At 43.7% G+C, this 13,036-nt stretch overlaps 1 protein-coding gene across 1 annotated transcript in view; it reads right to left on the bottom strand.

Annotated features, from left to right (window-relative positions):
* Positions 1-5,582: 5,582 nt before the first annotated feature.
* Positions 5,583-13,036, bottom strand: part of NSD2 (nuclear receptor binding SET domain protein 2) — a 67,979-nt gene continuing 60,525 nt past the window's right edge. The window contains exon 21 of the mRNA XM_009480361.2: positions 5,583-5,851. Coding sequence (XP_009478636.1) covers positions 5,583-5,851 — 269 coding nt within the window. The remainder of the gene's footprint in view (positions 5,852-13,036) is intronic.

Below are 13,036 nucleotides of genomic sequence, written 5' to 3' on the forward strand. Positions count from 1 at the left end.
TTGATTGCTGGACAAATATGTCCCTTCTGTTTCCTGCTGTAAGATGATGCTTCACACCAGAGCTACAAAAGCAACACAGAACTTTCATCAAACCTTGCAGGAATTGTTTCTTTCTCCACCAAGCCACACCAGTAAGATGTGAAACTGTGTGCAATCCTTTGGAGCCAAACAGAACAGCATGCTGCAGCCATGGAGCACATTTTTGCCTGCCTAAGAGATGTGCCTGTACTAAACCCACTGCTTAAATACCTGTGCAAAGTTCTTGTGTGTGATTTGTAGCTGTTTTCCCTGCACGGAGCTGTGGCATTCCAAGCTTTCTCCTGTGCAGCCAGCCTAGTTCAACCATCTGATTAAACTGATGTGATTTGTGTTTTACAGGGAAGATTTCAAATAGTGTAGGTGTTTGTGTGGCTGGTTAACTCTGCTCTTCTTAAAACTGTTGTTTTGCTATGTTTTCCTTATCATATTCTTTCTCACAGTGATGTTTAGCTTTCTGCACCTTACCCTCACAGCCGTTTGAGGGCTCACCAGCATACCAGGCACGCAGAAATGCCCAGCGACTGTAATGGAGCCAGCTTCAACTGCGCCATGAAATCAGTACCTGGGGTCTCTCAACCTTCCCACTGGCAACAGCCTCCAGGCTCCTACAGCAAAATGCATACACACAGGAGGTGTGCTGCACAACCCCAGACAGACCAGGCAGCTGTGACCCTTCATCACAGCGCTGTGCTTCACCAGCTCTATGAGCACTAGTAAAAATAGTATGTACTATTAAAAGAAGATCTACGCTTTTAAATGGATGTGCACTGAGGTGGAAGCAGGTGTTACTTCTCATGTTTGTCTCTTCACTGGGCTAGTGCAGTAGCAGTGTCAGCTGAAGTAACTCAGCTGGTGGGGGGTTAAGTGGTTACTGCCCTCAGCTGCTCATTCTCCTCTCCCCAGGGGAGGTGTTACTGTGTTTAAAAAAAAAAAATCAAAAAAAAAAATCAGTTCTCTGATCCCTCTCAGCTCTGTCAGATGAATAAATGGACAGAAAAAGAGGTGTATCAGCCTTTGTGGTCAGGCAGGTTGCCCAGAGAAGCTGTGGATGCCCCATCCCTGGAAGTATTCAAGGTCAGGATGGATGGGGCTTTAGGCAACATGGTCTAGTTGAAGATGGCCCTGCCCATGGCAGGGGGGGTTGTACAAGATGATCTTTAAAGGTCCCTTCCAACCCAAACTGTTCTGTGACTCTAATCTGGATCAGCAGCAACATGGATAGTACCTCTAACCATACCCAAACGCCACTGTGTGGCACAGGCAGAGCTCCCCACCTCCTCCCCAATAGTCTCTTTCACACTGTCGATTTAGTCAACAGGTATTAAGTTTCTCAACTGGCAAAAAATTGTGGCTTTTCACGGGAGCAGCAAAAGGACACAATCCTAATGCACAGCACCAGAGGATCTCAGCAGAACAGTAATCCATTAGTATCGAAGCAATTTTCTGAAATGCTCTTAAAAAAAAAAAGTAGCTGCTCTCAGACATGGGAGATTCTACCTATGAAGTCAAACCAGACCGAAACTAAAAACTGGCTGAAAAAAAAAAAAAAAAGAAAAAAAAAAAAAAAGAAAAAAACAGTCAAATTCAGACCTGACCAAGCAGGAGCAGCACCAGTGACAGCTAAATGAACCCAAGGAAACAGAACTGGTAGGCCTGCATGACTCCAGCTCAAAGTCATTAAAGCCTGTAAAATTATGAGCAACATAAAACTGCACTGTAACAGGAAAACCTGTGCTGCAAAATGTCAGTATTTTTGTGATAAGCAATGCTGTGAAAACAAGCCAAAGCACAATTGTTATCATCTCCATATAAGCTTAAAACATTATTTCTATGGAGTGTCTTAGGAGGTCTTGGAGGTCATTTTCACAATGAAAGAACATCCAGTTCCTTCACTGCCATACCACTCTTGCCTACTATGTATCATTTCACTTTTTTCTTTAAAGAAAAAAAAAAAAACTATATTGACTATATTGACTATATTGTTTTACAAAAACAGAATTAGCAACTTCTTAAATAACTAGGAATAAATTTAATATTTAATAAGACACTGAAGTTTCTCAAGCAGTCAGACATGGAATAATGTGACTCAACAATACGGAAAAATCCCATTAATATGTCTTTCAAGATATTTTGCTTTCCAAGTAATTAAAATTAAAAAAAAAACAAAACCCTAAAAACTGACCATGAACACAAAGCTATTGAACAAAACAGACATTTAATTTGATTATTCTTCCTAGATTGTATGAAAATACATCTAACATATTCAACTGAAAATTGTTTCCATGCTTGCTCATGTGATAAAAGAACAACAAATTCTGAATTTGGCTATCATATACCAGCTTTGAAGAGTTTGCTGGAAAAGACATCTTTCTACTTCGATGGTCAAGACGCTAAGTATGTAATTTAATGCCACATAATATGTCATACTTAGATGTTATTTAGGTGAATTTATAACAGAAAGTCTTTAAGTTGCTGAATACTAAAAAGTATTGAGTTGCATCATGAGAAAGCTTAGTATTTCAAGATTGGTTTCCCTTGTATTTGAACAGTGGGAGAAGGAAAATAGTGGAACAACTTTTCTTTTGTCATCTTCTTTTAAGGAAACTTCAGCCTATTTTCCCAGTGCTGCAGAGTAAGGTACAGAATCCTTCATTAAAAGACACCCAAAACCACCTTTCCTGAATCAGAAACTAAAATTCTACCAGACAACCCACCTGAGCTCATGGGGTTACATGGTCAGTACCTATTAAGGGAGAACATGATCCACATTTCTTTTGAAGATCAATCTCCAAAAGTATGTGATCAGCAGAAGGAATGAATTCCTAGCAACTCAAAAGCAAACTCTTAGTTTGCAGTCTCAGTGATGCAAGCCTTCATTGGCCCAAAGACTCGAGTAGTAAAGAGCAGAGAAGAGGTAGAAGGAAGCAGAAAGTCAAACAGCCACTTGCTAAGATCTGTTTGTGTAAATTTAACATTATAAAAGGAGCGCTGAGAGGGATTGCTTTGAACGCCAAAGTCTTTATTTACCCACAGACAGATACAAAATGGGTGGCTGTCCTGCATCCTGCCGTACTAAATGTGCTCATGAGCCCACCTGAGAGGCAGGCGGGGAGTTGTAGGCGCCGTGACCGATCTTAAAATGGATGGGGTTACTGCAGCAGTGCCGATCAATAACTATTCTGAGATGGTGGTTTCTGGAAGTGGGTATCTGCCTCTCAGGACCTGGGGCATAACTGTTCCAGGGTGCCAGAGCTGTTACACCTATATATGAAGAGGAAAAAGCAACGAAACAACTAAAAAATTAACAAATTATAAAAGCAATGGAATGTAAAGGTAAAATTTTATAATAACTTATTTAAAGGTATTCTTATAAAGCCTTCCTTACATGGTATAGTATTCAAAGAATGGTCCCAATGACATCAAATTCCTTCATTTTGTTTAAAAGCGACGAGGAAAATCTTTCTGCTTTACTACCTGATCTCACTTTCCTCCCCTCAGAAACCAATATTAGAGAAACATACATAATACCATTTTTGGTTTTGGTTTTAGGCACAGGCCTATGCTTCAGTCCTGGTACAACACATATCTATAGCAGAGGGAAAGATTCCCTCAAAATCAATTAAGAAATCTTGATTTTTTCCTTGAGTGCAAGGCTTGGCATACCACTTTAAAAAATGCAAACATGTAACACTTCCCCCTATTTTGAACTGTGCTATTTTTTCAAAATTATTTGAAAAAATTAACCTTCCAACAGTGTTTATAAAAATTGATAAAAGAACAAAGCAGTTTGGTCACAAAATAGAAACCAGAGTTCAGGATAGGGCAATGCTACATTTAAAAACCTCTTTCAATTAAAATCTTCTAATAAACCCAAAGTTCTTACATGTTGGGAACAAATGGGGATTTTGATAATTCCAAAAACTAAATCTGCAATCAACTCCTGAAGAAATGCTTTGGAAGAAAACATACACTTTCCTGATATAGCAAGGCTTCATTTTCAAAAGGGCTACACAGAGTTTCTGCACTATTAAAGGCAAACTAAGCTAGAACATACACAAATTACTAAATGGACGTGAAGGCGCACATTATGTTTACATAGGCTAGATAACAATGGCACAAGTCAAAACTTACTTGTAACACTGCCTAATCACACACCAATGACATGCACTGGGAAGAAAACAGGTAAAGACATTTTTTCTTTACCGTTTTTTCCTAGTTCTAATATTATTTCCATCAATGCTAAATCTTGTATATTTATCTCACTGCAAGTGTGAGAACCTAACGGGAGCAAAGAATTCAAAACAGCTTTGCTGACACAACACAGTGGTGATAAGATAGTCAAGAGCAGAGCTCCTAAAAAAAGTAAAGAATGATTTCAAACAGTCTGCCAAGTCAAGTAGCCAGTTTTACACAAACTTTATCAAAAGGAACAGAGTCAGGCTGAATTTCACGTTAAAATTGTTCCTTACGTGCTTCTTCAAAAATCTGTTTCACTTTTAATAACTTGTTTTGAATTTAGTTTTTGCACGTTAGTCAAGTTTCACCTTCTGTTTCATTCATGGGGGTTTTTTTGTTCCCTGTTTGGCATTTTTTGCATTATCACAAAGTTGTAATGCTTGGACTCCAAGCATTCCAAAGAAATGTTTGCCTCGGCATTTTACTTGACATTAAAGAAAAAAAAAAAATCAAGTAATTTTTTCAAAGAATAGGTTTTGTAAGATTTATTTTTATTAAGACAAAAATCCTAGAGTATTGGGCCTAGATTGCAAGATGATATCCCTTTAAATCCAGACTTGTGCAGCTCTGCAAGATCAAGTCACTTCTATTTCGCTGGAATGAAATACAGGAAAAAACAGTATAGAAAAAAATCTCTTACAATGTAAGGTTTCCCCTCTCTGATACAGGGTGTGCCTTTCCCACCACACACTATATTTCTTGGTGGAAGGATATTTAAAAACCTGTTTGTTTAATAATAATTGGAGAGCTATTTTATAAGAGCACAAATTGTTATGGGTGTGGTTATAGCGAGATACGCACCTGGATCATGAATGGCATTCAAGCACTTGCTCAAAAACACACAAGGCAAGCAAATCTCATTGGGACCACAGACCAAGCCATTTCTTACTTAAAAGGACTTGAGAGCTAAAAACTTCTTTCAAGGATATACTATTTTTAACATCTGTTGGTTGACAAATACTATCTCAAAAACCTATGTTTACGCCTACCTGGTTTGATTTTAACCTACCTCCAGTCTGAAAGTATTTTGGAGGGAACCTTTTACATTCGTAACAATTCAAGTGTAACTGTAATGCTGAGTAATAAGTTTGGTTTGTCCTGAAATTTTCTGAACTATGCAGTTCGTTATCAGTGCAGAAGCAGCAGAAGACTGCTGTGGTTGGCTCAGTGGATTTATAAAAACAAAACAAAACAAAAAATCCCCCCCAAGTAACCTTTACAGAATATATGTAAAATTGTGTCCTTCCCTGGTCATATTCACAACTTATCTACAAGATAGTGTTGGCAGTAGAAACTGCAGTCCATGACTATTTGCATTCAGCTCTCATCCATCTGTTCCTCTGCTTTCTCTTAGGCTTCAACTTGTTCAGTTTTTTGCGGGGTTTCTCAGTCTTCTGATTTTCAACAGAATCCACCCCAAGAACATGTTCAGAGCAGCATAACTGTCCATTCAACGTAGAATTTAGTACTGTCCCATCTTGGTGTTCCTTGCAGAAAGAATTTGGGCAGAAGTGGCAGAAAGAAACAGAAGGTTTGCCACAAACATCACAGTGGTGCCAAGGACACTCCCATTTTCCTGCATTCAAAACCAAAGAGCGCATTAGTAGGGAGTAAAACATGTCATCGTCTTTTAAAGTTTTGTGTTTTAGCAGCTGAACAATGCACGACTTTCCTGACAAAGCTAGACGAGACGGCAACCACTGTGGCTAATCTCAAAAATTCAAAATGCTACATTATACTTCTGAAGCTCAACTGACAGAAGTGAGTAGCAGACTTGACATCCTTTCATTTAAATACAGCACTGAACTCCAGCTAGAAGAAATTCTTCAGGCTTTACTCAACAGAATTTTATAGAACTTGCAGGCTGGTGGAGTATCCAAACATCCAGTCAACTGCTGCCTACCGTTACAACGCTCACCTGGTTTTTACAAGTTTTGCTCAGGGGTGGCTGATGAGCTTTACCTACAAGCTCTTTTGCCCCAGCATATTTTACCAGTCATTGTTTAACTTGTTTCTGGGATAACAGGCTTTGCCTGCTTCGCTTCTTCATATCCCACGTGACATGGCTGACTCTGGAACCGGGTAACCCCTGTGGTATCTGGAACGGCAACCTGACGTCTGCTGCCCTTAACATTTTCCTACTTGCCTTGTTCCAGATGCTACTGCATCTTGGCTGCTTTTGGCTTGAACTCAACTAGCTTCATGCATTTCTTAGATATAATCAACTTTCCTGTGAAAGGGCCACAGTGCTCCTACCAAGTGATGTACTCAATTATCTACATTTGTAAAACAAAAGGCTCATTTTGCCAGAGGCAGGAGGAGGGCCACGATTTTGTCTCCATACTCAAGAAGAGCTCCTACATGATACACAAATGAAGTTCTTACCATATGAAAAGAATGTTTTTGAGAAGACACTCTTGATGACAAGGTTTCAGCGCAATAAATGAGGTACCTGCCCAAGTTATTGATTTATGTAGGTTTAAGAGGCAAGCTGTCCTGGTTTCGGCTGGGATAGAGTTAATTTTCTTCCTAACAGCAGGCATAGTGCTGTGTTTTGGATTTAGTAGGAGAAGAATGTTGATAACATGCTGATGTTTTTAGTTGTTGCTGAGTACTGCTTATGCTAGTCAAGGACTTTTTCAGCTTCCCATGCTCTGCCAGGCGCACAAGAAACTGGGAGGGGGCACAGCCAGAATAGTTGATCCAAACTGACCAAAGGGCTATTCCATACCATATGACGTCATGCTCAGTATATAAACTGGGGGGGGTTGGCCGGGGAGCAGCGATCGCTGCTCGGGAACTGTCTGGGTATCGGTCGGCGGGTGGTGAGCAATTGCATTGTGCATCACTTGCTTCGTGTATCATTATTATTATTATCATTATTATACTGTTACTATTAGCATTACTATTTTACTTTATTTCAATTATTAAACTGTTCTTATCTCAGCCCAGGAGTGTTTCTCACTCTTACTCCTCCAATTCTCTCCCCTATCCCATCGGGGTAGGGGGAGTGAGCGAGTGGCTGCGTGGTGCTTAGTTGCTGGCTGGGGCTAAACCACGACAGTCCTTTTTGGCGCCCAACGTGGGGCTTGAGATAACAACAGATTAATCAGAGTGTATTAAGGAGTCTGTTAACAGTTGCCGGTCACGATATTAGTTCTTCTGATCTGCACCATGTTCTTTTTTTTGCAGCACGCGTTAAAGCTTGCTGTCAGTTTGTGTAGTGTGCTATGCTCTGCAGTGATTCATGATCTTTTGCTTGGGAGGTTCCTTATCAAAGCCCTGACCTTGAGCATTCTTTGGTATTTGGGTTTCATACAGAAGTCACTACTGTACTTCGGGTACTACCTCATAGAGAGAGTTAGCAATTATACTTCTTACTCTGAGAGGCTTGTTGTGGAGGAAATACAGAATGGCACCTTTGCTGCTTTCTTCTATGATGTTTCCTCCTTCATTACAACAACTTTCTTGTATCTTGAACACCCCTGGGCTGTTAAGATACTTCTATTGATAATTCTTGGGAATGTTGTTTCCATTTTGATAAAGGTCAGTAAGCAGTTTAAAAATACCATCCAGAGATCTACCCCAAGGCTGGATAGTTATGAGTGGCAGGGTGTGTGGGATTGTATGCGCAAGTACCTAGGGCAGTGGGGACCTCCAGTGTTTTGGAACTTTACCCCTGAACAAGTGCAGAATCCTGAAGAACTAGTAAAGTATTTGGAAGAAGTATGTTCTCACCCTGGCAACTCCAAAGAGACACAACTCATTGCAACATGCTGGGGACTGGCCCATGCTTATAGAGCCCTGTTTAACACTATTCAGTACCCTCAAGGGAAAGAGAAGGTCTCTGGATCTGATGACAAAACAACAGGCACTGTGGCTACTCCAACCACAGCCACAAGCACTGCAGCTACTCCAACACCCACCACAGGCTCTGTGGCTACTCCAACCACAGCCACAAGCACTGCAGCTACTCCAACACCCACCACAGGCACTGTGGCTACTCCAACACCCACCACAGGTACTGCAGCCACTCCAACCCCAGTGGCAGGCACTGCGGCTAAACCAGAGAACCAACCTGCACCGGTATCAGTTGCCCCTATACAGAAGAAGAAATACACGAGGAAATCAGTTCGTTTAGTAAGGGATGAAGATGAACCAGGGCCATCACGAGAACCAGAGGAGGAAGAACCCATAAATGAGATGGTGACCACCCGATCCCTATCCCTGAGTGAGCTGCGAGATATGCGAAAAGATTTTGGTCGTCATCCAGGCGAGCACATCATCACCTGGCTGCTCCGATGCTGGGATAACGGGGCCAGTAGCCTGGATTTAGAGGGTAGGGAAGCCAAGCAGCTGGGATCCCTTTCCAGGGAAGGGGGCATTGACAAAGCAATTGGAAAAGGGGCAAAACCGCTCAGCCTCTGGAGGCGACTTCTGTCAAGCGTGAAGGAAAGGTATCCCTTCAAGGAGGATGTTTTATACCGCCCAAGCAAATGGACCACCGTAGAGAAAGGTATCCAGTACCTGAGGGAATTAGGCGTGCTGGAGGTGATTTACAGTGACCTGAATGATGAGCGGTTAACCAAAGACCCAGATGAAGTCAGGTGCACACAATCCATGTGGCGGAAGGTGGTACGGAGCGCACCAGCATCGTATTCCAACTCGTTGGCAATACTAGCCTGGAAAGACGACGAGGCACCAACGGTGGATGAAGTGGCTAGACAACTCCGGGACTACGAAGAAAAGCTCTCTTCCTCCCTACGGGCCTGTGTCTCGGCTGTGGAAAAACTGTCTGAAAAAATATGCCAAGAGTTCCAACAACTCAGAGAGGATCTGTCCTACTCCCCACCTGCACGGACCAGTGTCTCAGCCATTAGGAGTCAACGTCCCTATGCTCAAGAGAGAGGATATAGAGGATACACACCACGGGGCACCCTGTGGTTTTACCTGCGTGATTATGGAGAGGACATGAGAAAGTGGGATGGAAAACCCACCTCAACCTTAGAGGCACGGGTGCGTGAGTTGCAAGGAAAAACTATTAGAAAAGGCGGTTCTCCCAGGAAAATTGCAGCTCCAGTTTCCAGTGAGCAGTTCCCGAGACAGAGTAAGAGGGCTAATTTTACTTCCGACCTTGATCAGGGGACTTTTGATTCACATTTACAGGAAGTGAACAACGAATACTGTGACCAGTGTTAGAGGGGCCCTGCCTCCAGCCAGGTGGAGGAAAGGGACAACCGGGTTTACTGGACTGTGTGGATTCGATGGCCTGGAACGTCAGACCCACAGGAGTATAAGGCTCTAGTGGACACTGGTGCACAGTGCACGCTAATGCCATCAAACTATAGAGGGGCAGAACCCATTTGTATTTCTGGAGTGGCAGGGGGATCCCAACAGCTAACTGTACTGGAAGCTGAAGTGAGCCTAACTGGGAATGAGTGGCAAAAGCACCCCATTGTGACTGGCCCAGATGCTCCGTGCATCCTTGGCATAGACTACCTCAGGAGAGGGTATTTCAAGGACCCAAAAGGGTACCGGTGGGCTTTTGGTATAGCTGCTTTGGACACAGAGGAAATTAAACAGTTGTCCACCTTGCCCGGTCTCTCAGAGGACCCTTCGATTGTAGGGTTGCTGAAGGTTGAGGAACAACACGTGCCGATTGCTACCACAACTGTGCACAGGCGGCAATATCGCACCAACCGAGACTCCCTGATTCCCATCCATAACCTGATTCGTCGACTGGAGAGCCAGGGAGTGATCAGCAAGACTCGCTCACCCTTTAACAGTCCCATATGGCCAGTGCGAAAGTCTAATGGGGAGTGGAGACTAACAGTGGACTATCGTGGCCTGAACGAAGTTACACCGCCGCTGAGTGCTGCCGTGCCAGACATGCTAGAACTTCAATATGAACTGGAGTCAAAGGCAGCTAAGTGGTATGCCACAATTGATATTGCTAATGCATTTTTCTCCATCCCTTTGGCAGCAGAGTGCAGACCCCAGTTTGCTTTTACCTGGAGGGGTGTTCAGTACACCTGGAACCGACTGCCCCAGGGGTGGAAGCACAGCCCCACCATTTGCCATGGACTGATCCAGACAGCACTGGAACAGGGTGAAGCTCCAGAACATCTGCAGTACATTGATGACATCATTGTGTGGGGCAATACAGCAGAAGAAGTTTTTGAGAAGGGAAAGAAAATAGTCCAAATCCTTCTGAAGGCTGGTTTTGCCATAAAACAGAGTAAGGTCAAGGGGCCTGCACAGGAGATCCAGTTTTTAGGAATAAAATGGCAAGATGGACGTCGTCAGATCCCAATGGATGTGATCAACAAAATAACAGCTATGTCCCCACCAACTAGCAAAAAGGAAACACAAGCTTTCTTAGGTGTTGTGGGGTTTTGGAGAATGCATATTCCAAATTACAGCCAGATCGTAAGCCCTCTCTATCAAGTGACCCGGAAGAAGAACGAATTCAAATGGGGCCCTGAGCAACAACAAGCCTTTGAACAAATTAAACGTGAGATAGTTCATGCAGTAGCCCTTGGGCCAGTCCGGGCAGGGCAGGATATTAAAAATGTGCTCTACACCGCAGCCGGGGAGAATGGCCCTACCTGGAGCCTCTGGCAGAAAGCACCAGGGGAGACTCGAGGTCGACCCCTAGGGTTTTGGAGTCGGGGATACAGAGGATCCGAAGCCCGCTACACTCCAACTGAGAAAGAGATACTGGCAGCATATGAAGGGGTTCGAGCTGCTTCAGAAGTGGTTGGTACTGAAGCACAGCTCCTGCTGGCACCCCGACTGCCGGTGTTGGGCTGGATGTTCAAAGGGAGGGTCCCCTCTACACATCATGCAACTGATGCTACATGGAGTAAGTGGGTTGCATTGATCACACAACGGGCTCGAATAGGAAACCCCAGTCGCCCAGGAATCTTGGAAGTGATCATGGACTGGCCAGAAGGAAAAAACATTAGAATATCACCAGAGGAGGAGGTGACACGTGCTGAAGAGGCCCCACTGTATAATAAATTGCCAGAAAATGAAAAGCAATATGCCCTGTTCACTGATGGGTCCTGTCGTCTCGTGGGAAAGCATCGGAGGTGGAAAGCTGCTGTATGGAGTCCTATACGACAAGTCGCAGAAACTGCTGAAGGAGAAGGGGAGTCGAGTCAGTTTGCAGAGGTGAAAGCCATCCAGCTGGCTTTAGATATTGCTGAAAGAGAAAAGTGGCCAGTCCTTTATCTCTATACTGACTCATGGATGGTGGCAAATGCCCTGTGGGGGTGGCTGCAGCAATGGAAGCAGAGCAACTGGCAGCGCAGAGGCAAACCAATCTGGGCTGCCGCATTGTGGCAAGATATTGCTGCCCGGGTAGAGAACCTGGTTGTAAAAGTTCGTCATGTAGATGCTCATGTACCTAAGAGTCGGGCCACTGAAGAACATCAAAACAACCAGCAAGTAGATCAGGCTGCTAAGATTGAAGTGGCTCAGGTGGATTTGGACTGGCAACATAAGGGTGAATTATTTATAGCTCGGTGGGCCCATGATGCCTCAGGCCATCAAGGAAGGGATGCAACGTATAAATGGGCTCGTGATCGAGGGGTGGACTTAACTATGGACAGTATTGCACAGGTTATTCATGAGTGTGAAACATGCGCTGCAATCAAGCAAGCCAAGCAGTTCAAGCCCCTTGGGTATAGTGAACGATGGCTGAAATATAAATATGGGGAGGCCTGGCAGGTTGATTACATCACGCTCCCACAGACCCGCCAGGGCAAGCGCTATGTGCTCACCATGGTGGAAGCAACCACTGGATGGCTGGAAACATATCCCGTGCCCCATGCCACCGCCCGGAACACCATCCTGGGCCTTGAAAAGCAAGTCCTGTGGCGACATGGCACCCCAGAAAGAATTGAGTCAGACAACGGGACTCATTTCCGAAACAACCTCATAGACACCTGGGCCAAAGAGCATGGCATTGAGTGGGTGTATCACATCCCTTACCATGCACCAGCCTCCGGGAAAATTGAGCGATACAATGGATTGTTAAAGACTACCCTGAGAGCAATGGGTGGTGGGACGTTTAAACATTGGGATACGCATTTAGCAAAAGCCACCTGGTTAGTCAACACCAGGGGATCTGCCAATCGAGCTGGCCCTGCCCAATCAAAACTTTTACGTACTGTAGAAGGAGATAAAGTTCCTGTAGTGCACATGAAAAATATGCTGGGGAAGACAGTCTGGGTTACTTCCCCCTCTGGCAAAGGCAAACCCATTCGTGGGATTGCTTTTGCTCAAGGACCTGGGTGCACTTGGTGGGTGATGCGAAAGGATGGGGAAGCCCAATGTGTACCTCAAGGGAATTTGATTTTGGGTGAAAATAGCCAATGAACTGAATTGTATAATATTAATTGCTTTATAATACTGTATGTTATCTCTTAACTATATGTTATCTCTTAACTGCATGTTAATATAATAATATAGTAGGTTAATATTAAGTATATAATACTATATATTATGATTGCTATATGCCGCATCAATGGTATTGCAGTAAGAATTGCCCAGCCTAAGGAAAATGAACTTTGATGAAACCATGTTGGAATGAGAACTGACTTCAGCATGCAACAGTCCAACACTGCACACCACCTCTCCTGCTCTGAAAGACTGTGATGACAGATGGAACCCAAAGTCATGGGCTAAATGAACTCAATGGACATTTTAGAGGGATGGGCCATAGACGAAGGGAATGATATCTGTGTGTATATCA

Source organism: Pelecanus crispus, chromosome 4 (genome assembly GCF_030463565.1).
Source record: "Pelecanus crispus isolate bPelCri1 chromosome 4, bPelCri1.pri, whole genome shotgun sequence".
In the NCBI taxonomy this organism is placed as follows: Eukaryota; Metazoa; Chordata; class Aves; order Pelecaniformes; family Pelecanidae; genus Pelecanus; species Pelecanus crispus.